The 27930-nt window shown below is 38.3% G+C and overlaps 1 protein-coding gene across 1 annotated transcript in view; it reads right to left on the bottom strand.

Moving 5' to 3' along the window:
- The window catches only part of DOCK11 (dedicator of cytokinesis 11), a gene marked incomplete at both ends in the record, with an annotated part of 236379 nt that overhangs the window by 46060 nt on the left and 162389 nt on the right, over positions 1–27930 (bottom strand). The window contains 10 exons of the mRNA XM_080719505.1: positions 1616–1731; positions 3114–3256; positions 5779–5826; positions 7322–7388; positions 14098–14209; positions 16670–16779; positions 17648–17723; positions 21795–21911; positions 24486–24664; positions 26952–27063. Of these exons, the coding sequence (XP_080575631.1) occupies positions 1616–1731; positions 3114–3256; positions 5779–5826; positions 7322–7388; positions 14098–14209; positions 16670–16779; positions 17648–17723; positions 21795–21911; positions 24486–24664; positions 26952–27063 (1080 nt within the window). The remainder of the gene's footprint in view (positions 1–1615; positions 1732–3113; positions 3257–5778; positions 5827–7321; positions 7389–14097; positions 14210–16669; positions 16780–17647; positions 17724–21794; positions 21912–24485; positions 24665–26951; positions 27064–27930) is intronic.

Below are 27930 nucleotides of genomic sequence, written 5' to 3' on the forward strand. Positions count from 1 at the left end.
AGCCATCAGAATTTAATTTTATACCATTTCTATTACCACAATAAGATTTCTCATGCCCATTTATAATTACTTCCCTTTCTTACCTCTAAACCTTCATAGTAAAAAAGTAAGTTAGCTCTGAGTATATGCAGAGCATGTATGAGGTTCTGAAGAAAAAGAGTAAGTTAATATTTGTAAATTACTTAGGAGAGTATTCAACATCTACCAAGAGATAAATGTCTGTTAAATAAAAAGTATTTAGAGGAGCAGGAAGGACTGTAATGCAAATCATAAGACCAAATGTCCTTATTTACTGCTGTATGAAAACCAGACTTGGGTTGTATTCTAATCACAACAAACCTAATGCTTCATAAAGGGATTCTGCAGCCTACTTCTTATTAGTATCTAATTCAGTTTTCCTTTACAAGCTTCTATAAAAAGAACAGGACATTGGAAAGAACATTTTCCATTGAAAATCTGAAGGGATGAGGCAATTAATTGAATTACTTAGAGAAGCAGAGAAAAGGAAAAAATGGCCTGTGTAACTAAAGAGAAAGCAAGTACAATTCCTCCTTTTGCATTCTCCTCCTAATGCCACCTTACATTATACTCAGGTAGTTTTTATTTCTAAACACATCAATTATTCCATTTTATCCCATCAATAACCTTGCAAGAAAACTGATTTTTACGTTCTTTTAAAATTATACTAATGGTTATTTGTGCCGAGAGTCAAATATATGAGGGAAAAAAAACCCAAAGCTCCTGACCAGGGAAGCCAGCCAATTTGCCTAGACATCACCTCCAATTTGCCTAGGCATCACCTGCCCTGGCAGGACATTTCATCGCAATGGGTATTGGGACAATCTGAACTACTCAATTTCAACTTACTGCATATTTTAATAAAAATATAAAAAATTGTTTCTAAACATGAAAATTAAACAGTAGCACTGAAGAGGCAGAAGAAAGCTTAAGGGCAAAACAGTTCAATAGCCTTGCTCAGGATGACACAGGTGCATCTCAAATGTCCTCCCAAGGTCACAAAGTAGCCAAACTGGGTTTGCCAGCCACATTTCTTCACTATTAATGCCAATCTTTTTCACTACATCATCCTGCCTCTGTCTAGTTATATATTGTAAAATGTTTTCTTTGTAGCCTGGTGTGGTGGCACACACCTGTAATCCCAGTATTTGGAAGGTTGAGACAGGAAAATCACAAGTTTAAGACCAGCAGCCTGTAGTAACTTAGCAAGACCCTGTTTCAAAATAAAAAAATAAGCCAGGCATCATGATGTTGCATGCTTGTAATCTCAGTACTTGGGAGGCTGAGACAGGAGGATCACAGGTTCAAGGACAGCCTCAGCAAGTAGTGAGACTCTCATCAATCTAGTGAGATCCTGTTTCAAAATAAAAATAAAAATATGGCTGGGAGTGTAGCTCAGAGGAATATATGCGCATTCAATTCCTCGTATATAAAATAAAATAAAATAAAATAAAATAAAATAAAATAAAATAAAATAAAATACGGCTGGGTGCGTAACTCAGAGGTAGAACACCTATGGGTTGAATCCCCAATACCACACACCAAAAAAGTTTTCTTTGTAATGATACCAACTGAATTTGAATTCTTCTTTCTTTACCTTGAAGCACTGTGTAAAAAATGATATGGTATCTAGTACTGTTAGAGAGACTTCTGTAGCAGTATTGCCTTCAAGAAGAGCCTGGTGGAAAATGTCTGCTTCAGTTGTTGTAGAACCTAAGATTTAGAAAAAGGAAATTAAACTTTGTCCAATCAGAGACTCATATAATGGTGTTGAATGACTTTATTCCCAAAGACTCAACGATATGAGCAAGAAAAAAGGAGGCTCACAATACCAGCAGACCCATTCCTTAATGATGGTCTGGGTTAATTGATTCCATTACTTTTAACATGAGCTCTTTATCAACATTTTTGCAGCACACAAATAGGTGTCACTTCTTTGAGGACACAAGTTCAGTGATAAACAGTGATGATATAACTAGGAAATGATACAGAAGGCATCTTAATCTGTACCACAAATTTTGCATGTGAAAATGAGAAACCCATAGCAAATTTAAGTACATACATATAGTAGTACCCTCTTTTCAGTTATGCCAATGATATGAGACTTGCTTTTAAATCAGAAGGTAGCTGAGCCAAATGAAGATAATGGGTTCTTTATAGTTTCAAAGAAGCTAAAGCCTTTAAAATTTGCAATCTGTAAAATCTATTTAGCTCAAGGGCCTGTCTGGTCAAGACATTATGTTTTATTTCTAAGTCATAGCACAAAGCTAATTTCGCTGTCTTCTTTTTCTGAAAATTCTAGAAAAATGTATGAAAATGAAAATTTTCTTTGAATCTAGGGGCGTTCTACCTCTGAGCTACACCCCCAACCCTATTTTTCATTCTTTATTTTGAAATAGGGTCTCATTAACTTGCAGAGGGCCTCTCTATAGCTGAGGCCAGCTTTGAAACTGCAATCTTCCTCTCTTAGCCTCCCAAGTGCTGGGATTACAAGTGTGTACCACCACACCCAGCTGAAATGAAAGTTTTCTTAGTCTGAGTTTGTATTAATATTTGCTTTTCAGAAGATGGCTTCCATTTATATAACCTTCAGCTTCCTTAGCTGGGCAAGGTTTCTCTCCTTGTTCTGTTTGCCTTGTCAATACCACAACCTGTTTGAAATAACACCTTTGCCAAAATAGTGTATAGAGTTCATTGATTTCTTCAGAGAACTTAGTATGGATAATTCCCTAATCATTACATGAACAACAGTAACTCTAAACAAATATTATACCTACTATTTGACTAACATGTCAATATTTCCATGAAAGTTTAACAGTAGGAATAGAATGTATAATATTAAAAAATGGTAAGAGCAGCAATTCCATGGGATATAGTTGTTCTTTAATACTAAGAAAAAATATTATTACTAGAGATTGTTGAACAATTCATGCATACTTCATCATTATATAGTTATATATAAAATGATTGTATATAAATACCTAGCAGAGGTATGCAAATATATTTATGCATGGAAAATAACTTTCAGTCATACTGATGTTTTAAACCAGAATTAAATAGCATTACATAGCTGTTTCACAGACATTTTCACTTACTGTGATTAAGTGTAAATGAACTTTCTAGGCTACTGAGATGCTGAAGCCGGGCCTGCATTACTCCTGATCTGTTTCGAAGAGCTGGCATAGTTTGTGATTTTCGGTCTGTTCCAAAGTGTTTTGACAACCAGGCATCATGCACCCTAAAATACAATTTATAGTTAGGAACTGCAGTGTTCTAATAATAGATCTCATTGTAAGATACTTTTAAACTAAAACATAGTTAGGCTTCCATATAAACATAGAACTAGGCTCAATATTCTATCAAATATTATTTGCATTAAATGAGGTATCACTGTAAATTATACAAAACTGTAATGGTTATTTAATGCAGCCTATAACATAAGAGTATAATTAAATAATTTAGAAAGGCCATCTCACTTCTTTCTTCTCAATAGCATTGGGGTTAAGTAAGTGGACAGCACTCCAGTAAGATTCAGTCTTTTAAAATTAGGGCTGAAGAAAAGCTAAGAGTGAGAGAAGACAGTGAGAGAGACACTGGGTTGAAATGAGGGAGGAAGCTGGGCATGGTGAAACATGCTTGTAACCCTTGTACTTGTGAGGTTGAGATAGGAGGATCATGGGTTCAAGGCCAGCCTCAGTAACTTAGCCAGACTATTTCAAAAAATTTTTTTAAATGGGACTTCTCAGGGGCAGAATGCCCCTGGGTTCAATCCCCAGCACACAGGGAGGAAGAAAGGGAGGGAGAGAAGGGGGAAGGAAGAAAGGAAGAAAATAAAGGGGGTAGGGCATACCTTGAATCATATGTTAAAGAATGGGTGTCAATCCAATCTGTTTCTTAACTTGGGGTAAATTTAAATCTGAAATTCTTACTCTGTATACATGTCCATGGCTAAAATTTGTGAGCTTTTCTGTTTCATTTAATCTTTAGACTACATATAAAAATTACATCTGGGTCATCGTGAACTAAGAAATAGTTTATCTATCCTCCAATAAACATAGAGGAAAAGTAGCAGAATCTTAGAGGCAAAGGCTCATGGTAATAATGAGCACACCAACTTCAAGTAATGGAAAAATGGTGGAAACCTGAACCCATGACATTTGAACTATTTATTATTTAAGATGTCCCAGAGACATAACAATAAATGCCATACAAAATCCTCTTTAATGTTTTAAATGCTATGTAATTTTTTTTGCTACTAGGAATTAGACTTAGGATATTTCTACCTCTGAGCTACCTACAACAGTCCTTTTTATTTTCTATTTTGAAACAGGGTTTTGCTATGTTGCTGAGAGTCTTGCTAAATTTCTGAGGCTGGTCTCGAATGTGCAATCTTGCTGTCTCAGCCTCCTGAATACTAGGATTATAGACATGCAGCACCACACTCTGCTTAAGTGATATATAAATTTAACTTTAAAAATGTATTCGTGCCAGGTGTCGTGGTACATTTCTGTAATCCCAGTACTCGAGAGGCTCAGACAGGAAGAATGCAGTTTGCAGAGAGCCTCAGCTTCCTAGTGAGGTTTTCTGCAACTTACTGGAACCTTATTTCAAAATAAAAAATAAAAAAAAGGGCTGGAGGTGTAGCTTGGAGGTAAAATGCCCCTGAGTTCAATCCCCGGTACCTCAAAAATGTGTGTGTACATATATATTTGGTTTTGTCATGTGTATATAGAATTCATGTGTAATAAAAAAGAGTTTACAGGAACACACTATTGTAAGCTCAATTCATAATGTTGTCAAGTTTGTAAACTTCATAGAAATTGTTTATATTACCAATAGCAAGTCATAGCCAATTAAACAACAGAAGTATATAAACTATATTTGCGTTCTTTTAATAAGTAACTCTACTAATATATATATTTACTTATATATATTTTATATACAATAAATTATATATAATTTATATATATAAATTATATATTATATTTATATATAAATAATATATTATATTTATATATATAAATCATATATAATATATTTACCCTACTACCTCCGGGTTACACCCCCAGACACCTATTTTTTATATTGTTATTTGGAAACAGGGTCTCCTAAGCCAGCGCGCTGGCTTCGAACCTGCGCGATCCTTCTGTTTGCCTTAGTAACTGAGTTCAGGATTGATAGATTATATGCAAAACCACTCAACTTAAAATTGTCCTTGCTTTATGATTTTCTGCCTTTCCCCAGATCTATCCCCTTCTCAAGCCATTCAAGAAAGATTAGCATCTATCTTAAGTGTAAGGAGATCTCATAAGGTAGAAACTTCTGTATCATTCTAGTCATTATTTTTGAATACCTAAAAAAGTACACATTCACATGGGTTAAAAACTTAAGAGCGAGGCAAATTGGCACATGTCTGTAATCCCAGTATTTCAGAAGTTGAGACAGAGGATCACAGGCTTGAAGTCAGCCTCCACAACTTAGCGAGACTCATAGCAACTTAGCAAGACCCTGCTTCACAATAAAAACTATAAATAAAAAGGTATGGGGTTATGGCCGAGGTAGAATGCCCCTGGGTTCAATCCCCAGTACCAAAAACAAAACAAACAACAACATAATAGCCTTAAGAAGGGATCTGCTAAATAATTCATGAGCTTTTACTGCTAACCTAAAATTAATAATATGCATTTTATATTACATGAATAAGATTGCCCTCTGTTGGAGAAGAAAGAAAAGCAAAATTTGCAGTGCTACCAGAATTACCTTGCTATGTTTCTTTTCCCCATATATCTAAAGTGAAACAAACATACTCTAGAAAGATAAAAAAAAACAATACCAAGGTTAGCAAAATATTACCATCTGCTACAATTTAACAAGTAATATTTAAAAAGTCATGAGTTACAAAACAGCCTACCTTAATCATAATATATATGGCTTTAAAGAGATAAATCCCCAGAATACTACTTGTGAATTTGCGTACTGTATCTTTCCATGTTTATTTTCTATAATACCATAACCTCCATATCTTTATGTATAATTCTAATGACATTAGAAATACTTAAAATATAAATCATCCTTTGTGTTCTATCATAGCAAAGGTCTTCAGCATTGTCATTATTATACAAAAATGTTTTAAGCTCTAAAGAGAATGAATGCTGTATTTTGTATAATGACTTCCAAATACTTTCCATTATGGATAATTTCAAATGCATAGGAAAATAAGGTAAGCATACTAAACTCCCACCTACGCATCACCCTCGAGCTTTCAACAATTATCATGACCAGTCTTGTTTAACTTCTGTACTTGGCCGGCCCTTAATTTGCTCTATCCTCCTATTTTCTGCCGTTTTGGAAGCAAATCTCAAGCATCAAATATTTTCACTAGTAAGCATTTCAGTATCATTACAGTATGTTTAAAACCTTAACTATTGTTTAGTCTGCTGATATTTTCTGAGGAATTTTGAAAGATTTTAATCAAATGGTTATACAATGATTATCCTCTTTGTATTTTGCACATGCACATAAAAATCATATATATATACACATATATATGTATATATATTATTCATGTAAAAATTTCCTGCATTTCATTCTATGTCTAATTTTTCTTTTAGTTTTCCATAATTAAGTAAAAATAGTTTGGCATATGACACAGGACTATTTCCTGTCTCAAGACTAGGTTTTTTTTCTCCAAGTGTCTTTCTGAAATGAGATTACTTAGCTCTATATAAAAGTACAAATTTTAAATTCTTTTTTCCCCCTTGGGTCTGGGTATTGAACCCAGGAGCATTTTACCTCCGAGCTACACCCCCTGCCCTATTTTTTATTCTTTATTTTGAAACCTGGTCTCACTGAGTTGCAGAGGGTCTTACTAAGTAGCTGAGGCTGTCCACAAACCATGATCCTCTGGTCTCAGCCTCCCAAATGCTGGGATTACAAGCGTGCACCACCATGCCTGGCTCAGAATGTTAAATTCTAATCCTTTAAGCTGCTCATTAATCCAGTATTGGATCCAAATAATTGAAGCAGGACAGCTGATATCACTTCTGATTTTCCAGATCACATAAAGATCCTGCTGGGCTGTTACAATGATCTATTAAAAGCGAGAGTTTTCTGTAACCTCAGAAGTATTCTATCTCCATGTCTTTCTTCAATCTATGGGTAAAGAATGCTAGCCTCTATATTACCAAAATAATTTAAATTTTCTACATTTTTAACAAATAAGCTATTGAAAACAGAAAAATGGTAATGTTTAAACTCATGCCAAACAAGGGGAGAGTTGTGAAAATACATTAATATAACTTACTCTAGAAGTATAAGAATGTTTATTAGCTCCTGAGGAGATACCTTATTCCAATAAGTTAGGAGAGTATCTGAAAATGGAATAAATGAGATTGTTAGATCTTGAAATGAGAGCAAATTTGTATAGGGAACCCCCCAGTACCAACACTACAGCTTTGACAACTTATTAACCCACACCCAATCTTGTCTCACCCCTATCATCATATTCCAGTGCTCAGCACACACTGTATTCTTTCAAAGCAATTGCAAATATATCATCAAATCCGTACTTATTTCAGCTGTCATACCTCTTTAAACTTAATTTTGAATGTGTTCTTTTAGATGGCATATTTCAATCTTTCCATAGTTTTTGAAGACAGAGAAAAAATTTTCACTTGAATATTAAGGTTTTAAAATAAATGCTCTAAAATTTTATGCAAATTTGTGGTTTTATGTACATTGCTCTGACCAGGCAGGTGCCTTTACCTGATACTCAAAGAGCTCCATGAACCAGAGTTTAAGAATTTTGAACTTTGCATAGAGTCTCCAAGTCTGTGATGATGTTCCACCCCCAAGGAGGCTAGCCAGAGGCAGAATGGAGGAAGTAGCCTGGACTGGGGTGAATCTAATAATGATAAGGGAGCACTGGAAGTAGCCAGGGTGTGCTAATTTTTTTTTCTGAAAATGGGGTGGTAGCCAGTGATAAATTTGGGAATCTATGCTTTAGAGAGAGAAACAGCTAAACTTTTCTTGTTTCCCCTTCTTTGCCTTTGGATTATAAACTCTGATATTCTATCTACCTACCGATGGAACAATTTCAGAAAGAAAAGTGCCTTAAAAGCCCGGCGTGGTGGTACATGTAACCTTTGTACCTGGAAGGCTGAGACAAGAGGCTCGCAGGTTCACCGCCAGCCTCATCTACTTAGGTGCTCCATAATTCAGTGAGACCCTGTTTAAAATAAAATATAGGTCTGGGAATGTAGCTTGGTGGTAGAATGTCCCTGGGTTCAATCGCCAGTACCAAAACAAAAAAATTGCATATACTTCTCTTTAGACCCACTTTATTACTTCCGCAACAGATTTTTTTTTTTTTTTTTTTGGCGGTACTGGGGGTGGAAGCCAGGGGCTTTTCTACCTCTGGGCTATACTCCCAGACCTATTTTTATATTTTATTTGGAAACAGGGTCTCACTAAGTTGCTGAAAGCCTCACTAAGTAGCTGAGGCTGGCTTCGAACCTGTGCGATCCTCCTGTCTCAGCTTCCCAAGCGCGGGGATTACAAGCGTGCGCCACCATGCCCAGCTGCAAGAGATCTTTTTTAAAGAGCCACTAAAAATATTGTCATGTTGTCACTTAATTTTCCATTCCTTCTTTACCCTACTCTGATATAACTCATGATGTCGGAAGACCCTCTTAAGCCAGCGAGGCTGGCTCCGAACCAGCGGGATCCTCCTGTCTCTGCCCCCCAAGCACGGGGATTACAAGTGTGCACCACCACGCCCAGCTTAACTGACTCATTTTCTAACAGAACAATAACCTTCTGGAGATAGGGATGGAGGATGACACAATGTTGGGTTCATGGCGGGGTGAGAATATTTAGGGGTTTCGATTTAAAATTTCCCAGTTATTTTGTAAAACTATAGTGATCATTTTCAATATTTATAAAAATGTCGGTTATTAAGAATACAAACTGTAATACAGCTAACTTTGATTTGATTAAAAATTAGGCCAGCAGTAACTTCTGCGCTTCTCCCCATTTGCATTTTGGTATCGTCCAACCTGGAGACCCAGAATTCTTCGGGTTTATGGCCAAAGGTCGGTCTGGCAGGCGCCATCTTTGGCGCCGCAGGCTCCTCTAGCGTTTGCGCTCATTTTTCACAGCAAAAAGCCGTTGTGTCCTTCTTAGAAAAAACTTGAGACTTTCTGTTGATCCCTGAACACCCGCTCCACCTGCCAGTGACTTCAGGTAGCTCTCTAAAAAATTTTAAGAGGGGTGGAAGGTCCGATCTCCGGGGCGGTCTGCGCTCCACAGCGGCAGCTTTGGTCAGAGTCACGTCCGCCATTTCCTTGAAGGGTACTCTTGACCCCGCTGGGCCCATCACAATTTCTAAATTGGTGAAACATGATGCAGTCAGGCAGTGTGAGTGGAGAAGAGGGTGATAGTATGAAAGCCCCAGAAAGAAAGAAATTGCCGCGGAATGTATGTGATTCACCATCTGATGAGTTTAAAAAGACATGGCTGACACTGAAAGCGCTCCATGATAAAGAGCTGAGCCATGTACAGGGCCAACTAACAAATTTGAGGAAATGGCGGGTAGCAGGCAGAAAAAGGATAGGCTCCACTGCCGCAATTAGTGAGTTGATGGAACAGCGTGACATTCTCAGTAACACCATTGATGACATGCGAGATCAGTTAAGCTCTAGAAAGTGTGACTACTGTCTTATTAATGAAGCACAAAGAAATAGTCTGCAACAAGAATTTAATACTATGCGACAACAAAATCGTAAAGTTATTGCGGAACTCACTGCAGAAGTAAATAACTTAAAAAAAGAAAATAAAAGGCTTTCTGCACAAGTGAAATCAGTTCAGCAGAATCAATTTCGTATTTCTTTTTCTGAGAGTGATGACGATTTTATTTCATGTAATAAAAAGAGTAAAAGAAGTTTTTCGGTCAGGGAGCCTACCCAGTTAAGAAAGGTGTGTTTGCCTATTAAACCACCACCTGTGAGAAAGATGAAGTCTGGATCTAAAATGAAATTGGAACAAAGTGCAAATATTCCATTTGCATCTAATAGCCAAGACATCTTTGAAGTGCCTGATACTACTATTGAGATAAGTTCCTCTAATGATAGCAAGCCTTCCACAACAAGCAGTTCTGGCCTAGATTTTAGTATAGTATCTGTACTTGATTCTCAAAAGAGGGATGAGCTTGAAGGTGTCACAAGCCTTCCTGAAGACAACGATGGCCAACAAAAAGGGGAATTCGAGACTGTAGAAACATGTGAAAGTAACAGGCTTTCTTGGAGCCTTTCCAATATTTCCTCAGGGGAAATCATACCTGATGATATAGTATATGAAACTTCAGAGGAAAATATGCCTGATGATACAAGTCTACTTTCTTCTTTAATCCAGAGAAAGAGAAAATCCACTTCGCAGGTATTTCCTTTTGACTATACATCAAAACATAGTAGGAGAAGAAGATCATATGCTACTCCTTTTAACATGGGGTTTTCAGAGAGAAGTGATACTGAGAGGCCTTCCGGTGGAACAAGATGCTTCAAATAATACTGATAAGTCTACAGGTACAGGGGATGATGCTGATGGGTCTCAAAGTAATTTTGAGAGTGTCTTTCGGGGATCTACACTAGAAAAAACTATCAAGTTTCAGTTAGCAAAAAAGAAGTAACTTCTCTCCCAAGGAAAACAGGGCAGTCTTGCTGCCAATTCAGACTATATAACTGATAACTCTTGACTCTGATAACCTTTTTTTCAGGACACGATAAACAAGGCAGTAAGACCTGAAAAATATGTGAGAAGTGACTTTTTAAAATTGTGAACTCTTATCAGTTAATGAAATATAGCTACAAATAGAGAAGAAAATTTGTTCTTCAGAATCCTTCTACTTCCATATGAAAATGTACAGGTAGACCTTTTTGTTGATGTTAAAGTTGCTACTATTTATGAACTGTAAAAAGAAGCCAAAAGAGACCTTTAAGCTTATGGACTTATAAAAGCTCAACATTTAAATACACACAGAGTAACTAAAAGAACAAGAAATGGTAACTAGAATGAATCCATTGAAATGGATACAGAAACAGACATTTTTTTTCAGAATAAATGAACATGACTTTACAGAAATAACGTGACTTTATACATTATAAAGAACATGACTTTATACATGCAAGAGAAAAAGAAGATATAACAGTAACACCTTTATTGAAAACATACTTTTTCACATCAAAAAGCAAGAGCAAAAGAAAAATAACAAATTAAAGACCAAATATATAGCAGAGAGCAACCAAGGTCAACATTTACAAGAAGAGGAACTATAAAGTTCACAAGAAATAAGTCTTGGTTTTACCCAAGACATTTTAAAAAAGCAACCAGGGGCTTATCCCTGGTTGTGTGTGTGTGTGTGTGTGTGTGTGTGTGTGTGTGTGTGTTTACTGGAGTGTGTGTATATGTGTGTCTGTGTGTGTATTTACTGGAGTGTGTGTATATGTGTGCGTTTGTATGTGTTTACTGGAGAGCAGGAGGGGAGAACTTATGAAGAATGCATCTCTCCTTTCTTCCTTCATTTTCTCTCCACCTCTTACTATCTTGGGCTGTAGTGGTATTCAACCATTGTTTTTTCTTCTTTTCTTTTTTTCTTTTCTCTTTTTTTTTTTTTTTTTTTTTTTTGGTGGTACTGGGGTTCCTGGAAACCCTTCTACCTCCACACTACTCTCCCAGATCTATTTTATATTTTTATTTGGAAACAGGGTCTCTAAAGCCAGCAAGGCTGGCTTCGAACCAGCGTGATCCTCCTGTCTCCACCTCCCAAGTGCGGGGATTACAAGTGTGCACCACCACGCCCGGCAACCATTCATATTTTTAAGGGGTCCCCCCATTTACATATATATTTGGTATCTTTTTTTTTCTTTTTCTTTTTTTCTTTGTGGGTCTGGGGATGGAAACCAGGGGCTTTCGACCTCCCAGCTACACCCCCTGCCCTAATTTTTATTATTTTATTTTGAAACCGGGTCTCACTGAGTTGCAGAGGACCTCAATAAGTAGCTGAGGCTGTCTGCGAACAGTGATCCTTTGGTCTCAGCCTCCCGAAAGCTGGGATTACAAGTATGTGCCATCACACCCGGCTCGGTATCTTTTCCTAAAAACAAATTTTCTGGGAGAATTCATATGTTGTAAATTTACTCATTTAAGGAGTCCATGATACAATTAGTTTATAATGTATTTATAGAGTTGTGAAGCCATCACAAATGTGATTCATTGTTTTAGAACATTTCAGTGGCTATGAAAAGAAATTCCATAAACAGCAGGAATCAATTTCCATATTCTTCCACTTCTAACCTTGTGAGAAGACAAAAAGTGAGTTGTAGCTGTAACTGTTAATTGATACTTTATCTCCTGTAATGAAACACCTCTGTTAAAATGATCTCCCTTTATTTATTTCCCAAAACAGAGACCCATCACATGGCCTCAGCACAATCTTTGATTTTCACTCTAAATCATACATTCTTGAAAAGGATTCCAGTCACATTTTTGTTTTATTAATGTATTTTGGAATTTATTATTTGTATCTAACATGATTTTTCTTTCTCAAGCTAGCTATTAACTTATTTTGTCTATATTTTGCATTATAAAAATATTTGCAGGTAATAGTTACCAAATATAAAAAAATAAAAATAGGCTGGGAATGGAGCTCAGTGGTAGAGTGCATACTTAATCATGCACAAAACCCTGGGTTCAAATCAATCCTCAGCCTGGGAAAAAACTTTAAAACTTTAAACTTTAAAAATAGGGGCTAGGGGTTAGCACAGTGGTGGAACACTTGCTTAGTGGGTGCAAGGCCCTGGGACTTACCTCTGGCACCAGAAAAAAAATTAAAAATACAAAAAATGGAAAAAAGTTAAATTAGAACATTAGTAAAAGATAACAATGATTATAATATTCAGAACCAGGTGCCTTTTTTGATTTAAATTTTTTTATATTTATGAAATACTATGTGATGTTTTAGTACATGTATGCATTGTGTAATGCTTAACCCAGGTGGCTTTTATGTTCTTCAGACTTTAATTTTATTTTTATACTTTATTGGTGCATTATTTTATTGTTATTTTTTTCTTTTTTTTGGCGGTACTAGGGTTTCTGGAAGCCCTTCTATCTCCGGGCTACACTCCCAGACTTATTTTATACTTTTTATTTGGAAACAGGGTCTCTTAAGCCAGCGAGGCTCCCAACCAGCGTGATCCTCCTGTCTCCTCCTCCCAAGTGTGGGGATTACAAGCGTGCGCCACCACGCCCGGCCATTATTTTATTTTTATTTTTATACTTTTATTGGTGCACATATTATGTTTGTAGTGACAATGATATACATGCACATAGAAAAAAATAAGGCACCATGTAATGTTTTAAGATATGTATGCATTGCACAATGCTTAACCCAGGTGGCTTTTATGTTCTTTATAACTGCATATTTTTCTTTCAGCAGTATTGTAAAAGGAAGAAGGAGAAAATTGTTTAAATATATGTGATATTTGCTAATAAGATATCTGATTTTACTTGCAAAGGACATGCAATTTGTAAAAACCTTTCTGTTATATTCCATCATTAGTAAATAAAACATCAAGGAGAAGACAGCCTGATACCAGACAACATCATACATTGAGAGTGCAAAGATACCGATGGCATTTCAACCCTCAGAGAACTCTTCCTGTCTTTTGTTTCTGACTTTTCAAATCCTGGGTCAAATAAAGCTGAACTATGAAATATGAACTGTAGTTATTTTTATTTCAGTCTTCTTATATTTGTTATTTAATGAATTATGCTCTGCTTAAAAATGTTTAGCACTTTAAATGATTGCATCATTCTATAAGTTATACAATTATTTTTAAATAAGTTCAAAGAATCAAACCTATATGATTAACAGGAATTTATCTTAAGGTTCATTTTAAGTGACATTTTAAGATTACAGTCTTTAAAGATCTATTTCCAACATGCATACACTCTACATAGAGTGGGGTTCTATGAATCTGTGAGAGTGGACTAGTAGAGTTCATGCTGAATATACTGGTAACTCACCTTCAGAAATCATTTTTACTATATATAGGTAGCACATTAAGAGGCTTCTTATTTCATACTGATCCAGTCTGTTATACTGGGATACACTGCTCCTTGTAGAACTCTGTCGGGTCTGTAACATAAAGACAGGGCCTTTGTGAAACAATATAAATACCACAATTTCCATATCCTTAAACTCTGTAACTATGTATTTATATTTGCAGTACTAGGGACTGAGCCCAAGGGCATTCTACCTCCAAGCTATACTCCCATCCCTGTTTTTTATTCTTTATTTTTGAAACAGTTGCAGAAGGCCCTCACTAAGAAGCTGAGGCTGGAGGCAAACCTCAAGTACTGGTATTACAAGTATGCGGCACTATGCTGGGCTAGTAACTTTTTATCATTAGTCCTGTTTTGTAAAATTCTAAACATAAAATTTATATCACATCTGACAAGTAAATGGGCTCAATCTTTATTGCTTCAGTACCTAGTAATATCATTGTAAAATTATCTTAGGGTCTTGAATGCTGCTATGTGTTATATGGCTTGTGTTTTAGCAGCAAAATTTAAAAATCCCATGTGGCTATTTCAGAAAAGATAACTTTTACTTACGTGGAGAAACAATTTAAGGTATATGAAAGCATAAGATACGTTTTAAACTTTTTCATCTGAATCTCTAAATGAGTTTATTAAAATCCCACCAACAATCATTGGTCAGACAATCTACCTAAAAGATTAGTTTGTGATATTATAGTTACACTAAGGAGAAACCTACAGTCTCTACAAACTAGTAATTTAATGGCATATGTTAAGATAACAGAAGTTAAACATGACAAGAACTGACTTATTTGGGGATTTATGGGAGTAGAATAAGAAACTAAAGAATGTGCCCTGTTAATACTTTCAGTTCAGCTATCCTGGGGATACACACTTCTTAGGGTATGATTTACTAAGGAAGAACTTTAATTTGGAGCAAAATAAACCTAGGTCCTGATTGCTTATTAATTTTGTGACTACTAGCAAGTTATTTAACTGTTCTTGCCTTTGACGATGTCTGTTGTCATAATTCTAAACAATGATATATGGGAACTTTTTTGAATAAATTATTAATCCAAAGGGTCAAAGAAGTATAGGCCAGTGTATCAACAGGTGCCTCCCAATCAGCAGCATCAGCATCACTTGAGATCTTAGAGATACAAATTAGCCGGCTCTATGCTAGACTCCTGAATCTCTCTCTGGGGGTGAGACACAGGCATATATTTTATTATGCCCTTTCAGTGATTCTAGTGCACACTTAGAGTGCCATAAAAGAAAAGAAAAATAACTACAATTTAAAAGTCTGGGCTTGGGTGTGTCCTTGCCATAGCTGTATGGTTGTTCTAAACCACAATCCCAGTTTCATTTGTAAATTGAGAATTATGAGTTTGTTTTTGTAGTGCTGGAGATTGAACCCAGAGAAATTCTACCTCCAAGCTATACCCCCAGCCTGAATTTTTATTCTTTATTTTGAAACAAGGTCTCATTAAGTTGCAGAAGGCCTCACTACATAGCTGAGGCTGTCCATGAACTGCGATCCTCCTATCTCAGCCTCTCAAGTACTGGGATTGCAAATGTGCCCCACCAAGCCCAGCAGGGAGTTGATTATTTTTATAGGCCTTTCTCACTCTAACATGTTTAGGAAACATGTAAACAACATAATATATACATACATACATACATACATATTTCTTAGCGTAGCAATGTGGCAAAGCTTTACTTATTTAAAATGTGTATCTTTGCCTCAAGGCAGACACATTTTAAATTTAAATGTTAGGCTTAAAACAACTTGATGGAATAGTTGGAGGACATACTCTAATTAAGTGAGACCAGGACTCTGAGGCTATCAATTTAGGAACATATTTTTTTTCTCTCAACACCATTTATTCTATTACAAAGAAATAAAAGGCTGAATCAATCCTGTTAGGGTCTTTTTTATAAATTATAAGGCATATTAGATACTTGAAACTTGAACTTTCCCTCTCTCTAACAGATTATAGTGTGCTATGGTCAAAGGAGATATTCAGAGTTAGAGTGCTTGAAGATGAATGAACTTACAGGGAATAATCCCTGTAAATAGTTTAAATATTCAGGTAGGATTGGTGTGGTATCATGTGCCTATAGTCTCTGGGTGGGTAAAAGAAAAAGACTCTCCCATCTCTAAATAAATACTTCATACTAAGTACATAGATATCCAGTCCACGTTACAGCTGCCAGGATAGGAAGGGATAGCTCAAATATCAAAGAATTACAAGAATTTTTTTGTGGTACTGGAGGTTGAAGCCAGGGGCATTCTGCCTGAACTAAACCCCAGCCCTAACTTATTTTGAAACAGGGTCTCAATAAGTTGCTCAGGCTGACCTGGAACCAGCAGCAGTTTTGTTTCAGCCTCCCAAATCATGGCATTAAAGGCATGTGCCACTGTACCTGGCTTATGGAATATTTTTACAGATCCGGAATGGACCATTGTAGAGTAGAGAGTAGCATAATTATATAAAAAGAAAGACTGCAATAGTCTAAAAGATCACTAGGTTATCATATATACTTAGATTCTTACATTTTCACCAGTGTTGCCCTGATCTGGAAATCCTGTTGTTCCTTCTGGGATAAGGGAACCCCTTGAGTCTTCCCTCTTAATTCCATGTCCATTTTGAAAAGATCCATAGGCTGGGAGGGGAGGAAGCCAAATTCTGGTTAGGAATAGGAAGAACCATATTTTTTAAATGAGATTAAGCAGATATATATGTTGTAAGAAATTAAAGGTTAAGCAATATTTTATTTTATTTTATTTTGGTGGTACTGGGGTTCCTGGAAGCCCTTCTACCTCCGGGCTACACTCCCAGACCTATTTTATACTTTTTTATTTGGAAACAGGGTCTCTTAAGCCAGCGCGGCTGGCTTTAAACCTGCGCGATCCTCCTGAGTCCACCTCCCAAGCGTGGGGATTACAGGCGTGCCCCACCACACCCGGCTAAGTAATATTTTAGTACTGGGATTTGAACCCAAGTGCCTTCTATCTCTGACCTACACCCTCAGCCCCATTTTTTGTTGTTCTGAAACAGTCTAAGTTGCTGAGGCAACTTGAAACCTGTGATCCTCCTATCTCAGCTTCCCAAATACTAGGATTACAGGTGTGCACAACCAGCTAGGTTAAGCAATTTTTAACTTCACAGCACTTTGGGTAAGTATGAAACTACAAGAAGTTCCTTGGAAGTCATAAAGCCATGCAATTCAAGAGACAATCTTATAGAAAAGAAAACTTGGGCCCAATATAGGAAAGTGTCTGGTGACAGATAAAAGAATGGGAAATCAGTATTTTTCTCATTTTTTTCTGTTTTATCACTATACCAAGCTATGTTTTAAACAAGCTTAGACAACCTAGGCAAGAGAATGTGGTGGCAAGTATGAGACAGATTTTAATTAAACTTTAATACAATCATGTTGTGTATAGTTTTATTATGAAATATTTCAAAATAAAGTACACGGTACATTTCTAAATACTCATGTAACATATAGCTTTAAAGGGCTTAATTACCAGTGTCTTTGTCGGTATTCAGACTCCCTCTATTTGTTGGTGAAGTAAAGCCACATGGAAACTCATCCCTGGATGCCTGTAATAGAATGTGATACCACTGTCATTTAAATTTGTACAGAAATGGACCCCCGGAAAAACCGGGGCCTGGGTCACAGGGCCCTGGGCCCCAGGCAGGGGTCACGTGGGGCACGCCGGACCCCAGGAAGAAACAGGCCCCGGGTCGCATGGCCCTGGGCCCTGGGCAGGGGTTGCGCGGGGCACGCTGGACCCCCGGAAGAACTGGGGCCTGGGTCACAGGACCTTGGGCCCTGGGCAGGGGTCGCACAGGGCACACCGGATCCCCAGAAGAACCAGAGCCTGGGCCACAGGACCCTGGGTGGGGGTCGCGCAGGGCACGCCGGACCCCCGGAAAGCCTGGGGCCCGGGTCGCAGGGCCCTAGGCCCCAGGCAGGGGTTGCGTGGGGCACACCAGACCCCCGGAAAAACTGGGGCCCAGGTCCCTGGCGAGGGTTGTGCTGGGCACAACAGGCCCATGGAAGAACCGGGGCCGGGCCGTACGAGCCTGGGCCCAGGTGGGGGTTGCGCAGAGCATGCCGAACCGCTGGAAAAACCGGGGCCCGGGTCGCAAGGCCCTGGGCCCCGAGCAGGGTCGTGCGGGGCACGCCGGATCCCCGGAAAAACCGGGGCCCAGGCCACAGTGTTACCGAGTGCCTGATCTACAACCTCCTCAAACCACACATACTATCTTCTCTTATTTAAAAAAAGAAAAAAAAAAGAGGAAAATATCAGAGAGGGGTCAAGTAGGCCATGGCAGCTGCCAGGATACTGGAGATGCAGACAAAACTTATCCAACTGAACTGGAACTCTTGGAAAAATTCCATGTAAAGGAGGACTGTTTCTTCTCTATATCCTTAAGAATCCTGGACATCACCTCTAAGGAGAGAGTTTAGTGGAGACCTAGGAGGAAGGCAGTGTTGGAAGTGTTCGCTGCAATGGCAGTGGAGACTTGTATTCGGGAGAGGCAGAAATCTGATCCTACCAACCTTATCTTCTGGAGAAATTACCCCAAACATCGAATGCTACGGTCACACATGCTTAGGAACACTGGACAACATGCAGAGTGGAAAAAAAAGCTTGGGGAATATTTGAAATGATGGAGGCAGTGGCAATGGCAGCGGCCAGTTCACAGGGGAGGCAGAGATCTGATGAATTACACCTGGAACTTTTTGAAGAAATAACCCCAGAGGTAGAATGCTACCACTATGCACCCTCGGGAACGTGGGACAACCTGCTGGGTGAACAGGGTACTAGGATCGGAGCCTGCTGAGGGGTGAGGCCGGTGCCGGAGACATCAAAGACAGAATTGGAGCCTGCCGTGAGGCAGTGCTGGTGCCGGTGCCTCCGAAGCCAGTATAGGAGCCTGCCGAGGGGTTAGGCTGGTGCCGAGGCCGGCATCGGGGCCTGCCGCGAGGCAGGGCCTGTCCTGGGGCCTCCGAGGCCTGGATTGGAGCCTGCCGAGGTGTTAGGCCAGTGCTGGGGACAGTGAGGCCAGCATCAGAGCCTGTCATGAGGCAAGACCACTACTGAGGCCTCCAAGGCCAAGATTGGAGCATGCCGAGGGGTTAGGCCGGTGCCGGGGCCAGCGAGTCTGGGAGTGAAGCCTGCCCTGAGGCAAGGCCTCTACTGAGGCCTCTCAGGTCGGGATTGGAGCCTGCCAAGGAGTTAAGCCAGTGCCAGGGCCAGCAAGGCTGGGATCGGAGCCTACCTTGAGGCAAGGCGGGTGCTGGGGCCTCCGAGGCCGGGATCGGAGACTGCCGAGGGGTTAGGCCGGTACCAGGGCCAGCGAGGCCGGGATTGGATCCTGCCTTGAGGCAAGGCTTGTGCTGGGGCCTCCGGGGCCGGGATCGAAGCCTGCCGATGGGTTAGGCCGGTGCTGGGGTCAGCGAGGCCGGGATTGTCACCTGCCATGAGGCAAGGCCGGTGCTGGGGTCTCCGAGGCCTGGATTTGAGCCCGCCAAGGAGTAATGCCGGTGCCGGGGCCAGCGAGGTGGGATCGGAGCCTGCCGTGAGGCAAGGCCAGTGCTGGGGCCTCTGAGGCCAGGATAGGAGCCAGCCTAGGGGTTAGGCTGGTGCGGGTGCTAGCGAGGCTGGGAACAGAGCCTGCCTTGAGGCAAGGCCGGTGCTAGGGCCCGTGAGGTTGGGATAAGAGTCCTCTGGGTGGCCAGACCACTACTGGGTCCGTCAAGATTGGGGTCGGAACTTGTAATGCGGCATGCGCAGAGAAATAGCACAGAAAATAAAAACCAGATGCTTCCCCTAATTAGCAAAAACTAGGAGGAAAGGGGTAACAGGAGGAGGTTGAGTTATAGAAAGGGCCCTATAGCGAAGCAAGTAAGGTGACCAATCAGAGGGGATGGGATGGGGGAGGATGGAACCTCTTTAAAACTCAGGAGGTACATAAACAAATGTATCAAAGATAATCACCAAACAAGCATGGGATCGAGGGGGGATGGGATGGGGATTGGATGAGAGCTAATTGCATGATGTGTGCTTATATGTCCTCTCAAGTCTTGTATTCCAATGTGATGTATGATTACAATGCACCAATAAAAATATATAAAAATGTGTACAGGAGCATATGGAATCTGAATTAACAGAATAAGATGGCACCCTGATTTTAAACAAACTTCACTGTGTAAGTCTGAACCAGGTATTATCACTTAGTATTTTAGGTGACTCTCTTTAAAAATGGCTACTAGCATAGTATTGTAACCATGATCTCTAGTCAATTGGTATAACTCTAGCTGGTGGCAACTGGTACAATCTAAACAGGGTTCAGTTTTCCTTAGAACCAGGAGCAAGTCTATAAGTAGGGATATGAACAGAAGCCCTTCATGAACTTGAGCTGAAAAAGAAACTTATGTCAGATGTTCCCAAATATCACTGCCAAATGTGTGTACACTGGCATGAACACGAGCCATGTTTGTGAAGAAAGATCAAGCCAAGTGTGGTGGCACACACTCGTATTTCAGGACTTGGGAGACTGAGACAGGAGGACTGTGGGTTCATGGATAGCCTCAGCTACTTAATAGGCCTTCTGAAAATTAGTGAGATCCTGTTTCAAATTGAAGAATAGCAAATAGGGCAGAGGGTATAGCTTGGAGGTTGAATGCCCTTGGGTTCCATCCCCAGTACAACATAAAAAAGGAAAGATCAGCCTGATACCCAGGTAGATAAAGCAACATCCACATTTAGCAATTGACATGGTAGATGCCAATAAGAAAACTTATTTGTGGCTGTCTTATGAACCCAGAGCAATTTTGACAAAAGGGCTATTGGCAAGCTGGAGAATATCCAGAAGAAAGGTGACAAAGAAAGTAAAGTTTTTGAAATACAGATGACAAAGTGGAGACATTTGGCCTGCAGAAGGCACATATAAGAAGAGGTAACTTACGGAGGTGGGAACACATGTGTTTTATGTGTATCTAGAAGGCAAAACTAGGACCAATGGATAGAAACCCTCTTAGGTCTCATGTAGGAATATTTTAATTATTACAATGGTGAAAGGCTGATTTGCCATATGGGAGACCAATTTCCTGCAAAGTTCCTCCCTCTAAGGGAGATAAAAAGATAGTTGAGGCCAATTGTTTAAAGGTAAAAGAGATGCACCAAGAGGTACTGAAATAGGACTACCAAGAGGGGAGAAGCAAAGGATTATAGTTTGATCACTAGTGTCTAACATTTTGAAGGTGAATCTTTTGTTCAGTTTTCAAGAGGAATAAAATATCAAGGTATATTAAAAGTAGCAAATATTAAGGAAAACTCTGGTATAAGGAGTCCCTGGCAGGGATTACTGGCATTCTTTTAAACCTTGTTATTCAAAGTTTGGTTGGACCACAAGCAGCCAAAAAAAGTGTTAGAAGCACAGGCTCTGAAGCCTTATCCATGAACTACGAAATTAGAATCAGCATTTTAACAAATTCTGCAGATGAATCATATGCACATTAAAATTGAGGACTGCTCTAGAAAAACTGTAAATGTAAATGAGTAAAACAGTCTTAAAATGAGACCATACAACAAATAACCCCATTTAAAATAAATTTAGTAAAACAGGAGAAAACTCCAACAGATACGCATTAATACTTACAGAATTAGGCATTGCTGCACAAGAATATAAAGTATCTCGACCTGCTAATCGCTGTATGTTTTCCAAAAGCAGTCCAACAAATGGGAGGTACAATTGTGCTATTTTGGCTTGTTGGTTCTGAAAAATAATTATCAAAATCTTAATTGAGCTGGGAATGGTGACACATGCCAGTACTTGGGAGGCTAAGAGAGGATTGCGGCCAGCCTTATCAACTTATGGAGGCCCTCCAACAACTTAGTAAGACTCTATTTCTAAATAAAAAATAAATAAAATAGGACTGAAGTTGTAACTCAGGGTCAGAATGCTTCTGGGTTCAATCCCTATTACCACAAAAAATTAAAAAGAAATGGTAGTGCCTGTAATCCTAGTACCTGGGGAGAGGGGCTGAGATAGGATTGTAGGTTCAAGGCCAGAGAATGATAAGTTAGCAAGACCCTATTTTGAACTTAAATGGGCTGGGGTGTAGCTCAGTGGTCGATTCCTCCCACACCTGTTACTGTTCAATCCTCAGTGGCACAAAAAAGCAGAATTGGCTCCATATATTAGTTTAAAAGGAGTAAAAATGGGATGATATTGATAGCAAATTAGTTATTCATGAATCTTTATTTGGAGTCCCAAGGATAATTACACCAGAACTTTGTAGTTATTTAGATGTATACACAATAAATAATCAAGTCACATCCCTCAAACAACTACATAAAGTAAAAGGTTTTTAATAGTCGACCTGTAAAGTGGATATTTTCCTGTTAACTTTAACTCCATACGTCTTGTTTACTGCTTCATCCCTAGTGCCAGGGCACATAGACAATGGTCAATACACATTAGCTGAGGGAATGAATAAACGAAGAAGTGAAAAAATATTGAATCACTATATTTAATCAAGAAATACTTTTGCAATGATTAAGCTAAAATTATAATAATGTGATAGAAGTCAATGAGATGAATTAGGAGATTCTTTCTTATTGTATTTCTTTCCACTAATACTCTTTTAACTAATATAGTAGTACCTCTTATACAAATACATTTATGTCTTTCCTCAGCTACAGACATTTCTCACCAGATGTGTGTATATATATATATATATATATATATATATATATATATATATATATACACACACACATATATATGTATACACACACACACACACACACACACATATATATATATATACACACACACACACACACACACACATTCAAATCAGAGAAGATAGTGGTTGTATGTCACGAGAGATACACCCTGTATTTTAGGACTTCGGGAAATCTGTCTGGAGACTTAGGACTTCCAGGGCAAAATGGTAAACCGAGAGAGTACAGAAGACCAATGTTATCTCACAGTGTTTCAGTTTGCATTTATTCTTGAGGTTGAATAATTTTTCATATGTTAACTGTACATTTGCACTTTTTCTTCTGAGAATTTTTGGAACCCTTCTTAATAGATTTACTTTTAACACAGTAGCCCATTAACAATAGCCTCTGTCACCAGAAGATTCTGATTAAGCACTCTAGGCTGCCTTCCAGATAATGCTGAAGTACAGATTTGAGAACTCCTAACTTAGTCCAATATTCTGCCCAAGGCAGAAATGGTTCTTAAATGCATCTGTACAATGGTTTGTTTGTAAATCTTCTTCAGGACCTAAGACCTTTTGTAGGGTCTTTTAGAAAAGACTTTCAGTTGAAATGTAATCCTTATAAGGTCTACCTCCTAGGTATAGCTGTGCACTTTGAAGCTAGAAAGAGTAAGTATATTACTTTTACAGGACAGCACTTTAAATATTTGGAGGCAGTTACCATGAATCATATTTTTTTCATTCTAACAAGGTTGAGTAGCCCTTCTTATTTCCCTTTGTGCAATGACTTTGGTCGCAAGATTTTATACAAAACTGACTACCCTTTGGAGCAATTCTCAATTTTTTCAGTGTCCTTTTTGAGACGAGAGAGAGAGCGAGAGCGAGAGCGAGAGCGAGAGCGAGAGCGAGAGCGAGAGAGAGAGAGAGAGCGAGAGCATGAGCGAGCGCGAGCAGTTGAGTACAGATTTTGGAATAGTTATGAACGAACTCCAGTTCCCCCATTACTAGCTACTTGACTTTGATCAAGTCACTTAAACAGCATTCTTTTTAGTATAATGGGCATTGTAATAATTATAATTAATAACTATTTTATATAAAGCATTTAACAGTTTCTGGCAAAGATAAGTCCTCAATAAATTTTATTTGTTATTAATATTATGGCTTTTAAAACTGAATCCAATTTAGTTATGATAGTGGTCTTTAGGGAAAGATATGCCATTAAACTCTCTCAGGTGAGGAAACAGAAAAACATATAGTCACTACAAAATAAATTAAAAGTTTTGCCTGAATAGGATAGATGTGGTGGTGCCTGCCTGTAATCCCAGAACATGGGAGGGTGAGATAAGAAGATTGTAAGCCTCATCTACACTGTGAGACCCTATTTCAAAATATTATAAGTAAAATAGGGCTGGAGGTGTAGCTTAGCAGTAGAATGTCCTCGGGTTCCATCTCCAGCACCAATAAATATCTAAAGACTTAAAATGGAAAAAATCTTATTTGTAAATATACCTTTTATCAATGCTTATATTATGCTGCTCCTTATTATAAAGTCCATCCTGAATGAAATTTGTAGTAGGAATTTATTAATGTGATATTGAGGATTATATTAGCATACTTACCTTGTGCTGGTATCTAGTATCAAATGCATGCTTTATCAAAAGATTCTTTATGACAGAGATAGCTGTATATCTGATCTCATAATTGTCTTGAAGAGCAATAGAGGTTTCTCTCAGAAGTAGACCAACCAAGAAGTGATGCTTGCAATACTCGTCTGATAAACTGTATTCAAGATTTGAATCTGTAGTATAATAAAAATTAAAATATTCAAAAACGTCTATGCAATTAAAATACTGTAACTACCACCTAATATATGATCATGCTAGTAGGAACTCTAATTTTTACTATTAATAAATCGGAGTGATTCTTTTATCATAGAGAATGAGCATGCACGATTTTAAAAGATGGGAGCACTCCTAATTAGGGCTAGATCATAGCTTTAATGATATTTTCAGTCAGTAAGAAAGTGCCTAGATTCTCTTTTTCTCCTAGATTCTTTCAAACTCTTAGAAATATTATATTAAAACCTAGAATAAAATAATTCTGTATTTATTTCTTTATGTCTAAAGAGCTTTCATTACAACTGCAAATGCCAATAATTTTATACATTTATACTTGATTTACTTATCCATTTATACATGTAAAATTAGCAAAGGAAGAGAAACTAGACCACTGAATTAATCTGACAATATTGCATATTGACAGCTTTAGTAATCATTACATATGGACCTGAATATATACATGGTGAACATGAACAATATGAAAAATAGTCTTAGATCACTTCAATTCATCATCATGTAAATACGGATCTTTCATTTCCTAAAATCACTACTTTAGACTATGTCTTTCCATACATTTTAGATCCAAAGTTCAATTTATTACAACTCAGAGGGGACTGTGATCAAATTTAGTAATTTCAATAGTAAGTTTCTACTGCCACTTTTTTTAAGAGCGTGTCTCTCTATGAAGCTCAGGCTGGTCTCAAATTTGCCATCTTCCTCCCTCAGCCTCCCAGGCATAGCTAGGATTATAGGCACATGCCATCATACCTGGCTTTGCATTATCTTTATTTTCTCTTCCCTACCATTTAATTTAATTTGGCTGGAAAACTGAAGGACATGTATTCAATTTCTTTTTTGTTTCTCCAGCACTTAATAGAATAGAATGTATTCAGCTAAGACTTAACTAATGGGATGAATTGTCCAACTTAATCCTAAGCCCAGACTCTCTACCCCTTCTTCTCCCTGATTTCCTCATAGCTATCAATAAATACTAAGGAAAGTATGTGAGGTATATATGCTCAGACTCTAATAAGGAGATGGTTGGATATGGGTGCTGTGGTTTTAAAACTTTTTCCTCCATTTCCACTAGCTATAATTCCATCACTATAACCACCACCACTGAGCAGATACTTCCTTAAAGACCAAGGAAGATGGTTTTCTTCCTGTATTGGTCATGCTCTTTTGTGAATTCCAACCACTTTGTATGCACCAAACATATGGTTCCACCTTTGTATGGACCAGTACATACTAACCAAGGTGACCTTATCTGGGTAGATTTTCCAAACAGTAATGGATATTCTTGCTTCGGTGATCTGAATAAATCTAATAGGGTGTTTCCAGCCACACCTTCAAAGCCGTGGCCAAGTAGCCAGTTAAACAGGGTCAGAGAGGACACAAACCAGGGAGCAGTGACACGCTCTTAAAGAGTAGATCCCCTCAGACCATCTCTCACTCTCCTTCTGGCTTGCAGCAGAGACTTATTTTCTCAGGGCAGATATTTGAAAGTTGATTCCTCTTAAAACAGTCAAGCTTATTTTCAAAGTAAACAAGCATACCACCTTTTTGGTTTTATGGGTATAATAACTCAAGGTTCATTTTGGCTAGGGAGGATTTGAACAGCAAGCAAAGCCCCCATCCATCTTAGCCATTCATCAAAACAACTGTGTTTAAAAACAGCAAGCTACTTTAGAGTGAACCGAGTTAAACCTACCTACTGAAGTCAAACGGTCCACCGCAAATGAAAAAAAATCTAATTAATATATGAAAAGAAAAGGGACAAATAAAAAACATAGTAACATAAGAATAGTGCTATACAACAAAGCAGTCAATAAAACTAGCAATGGAGTTTAAAACTGAAGGCATTTCACAAATTCAGTACAAATATATTACCATTTTACTCTGCACTTATATTTTTATGCTTTAATCAGAACTGCATTTATATATTGCTTCTTCGTTTTGTCTCAAATAAGATTCTAAACATTATTATAGAGAGTAATTTCACTAGCATCTGACATCTGTGTTTACACAGCAATCTATGTAACACACCCAATTTTTTCACACTAAGAATACTGCCACTGGTACTACACAGGCAATGCAAAATACCATTATTGGACTTATCTTCATATAGTAAAAATTCTGAGGTTACCTTCAAGTTGGTTGTTACACCTAGAAAACATTACACTACGCTAATGCTAACAAACAGGAAAAAAAAAACAATTCCACGTGATGGAAAATGCAAATACATACCTTGAACTCGTTGTAGTTTGGGTTTTGCAAATGCCATTGGCAAGTTTAGAGGAATGTAATGTTCATGATTGCAAATTGTTTGTAGAAATTCAAACTTGTACTCAGCCAGAACCTAATGAAAAGATTTAAGACATTAACTCATATTTAGTAGGCATTTACTCTTTTGATACTTGAATATAGAGCATTAAACTTCACAACCGAAGTGTTCAGTTTTCTAAACGTATCTTGAGATTTGACCTGTGCAGGAAAGTATTAACATAGCAGGCCTGAGACTGTTATCTTTAAAATGGCCTGTTACAAGGCTGATATTGGCTGGCATCTGGGAAATTGGATTTTGACATGTTCCCTTAGTGATAAGATTGTATCTGGTGCTAGCCTGCATAAGCTATTTGTACAATGTGATTAATGGTGAACACCTGTTTTGATTTCCTTTCTTAGAATCTGGAATTTGACCTATCTCCAGTATATGACCAGGCCCCAAATAAAAACACCTAAAGTCTGAATCTTGCATAGGATTATCTAAATGGAAAAACTAGACACAGGTGGCTGCATTTTCACTGTGAGAGGGAGAATGCTCCCTGTGTGATCCTTCATAGAAGGACAAACTTGGGAAGCCTGCACGGGAAGTGCCAAAGTCTCCTGTTTTCTTTTCTTATGGTACTAGGGACTTAATCCAGGGTCATTCTACCTCTTATCTATACCCCTAGCCCTTTTTACTTTATTTTATTTTTCAAACAAAGTCTCGCTAAGTTGCAGAGAGCCTCGCTAAGTCACTGAGGCTGACCTCTAACTTAGTCCCCCAAGTACTGGGATTACAGATGTTTGCACCACACCTGGCTCACAGATTCTTCTTGATGTCTTTTTCCTTTCTTGAGTCAGTATCCTTGTCATGCCCCTCAACTGAATCTTAGATGGGAATAGGAAGGTATGTTGAGTCCTGCCAGTGAATCAATTAACATATTTGTGTTCTTGGGAACCA

Source organism: Muscardinus avellanarius, assembly GCF_963383645.1.
Source record: "Muscardinus avellanarius genome assembly, chromosome: X".
NCBI lineage: Eukaryota > Metazoa > Chordata > Mammalia > Rodentia > Gliridae > Muscardinus > Muscardinus avellanarius.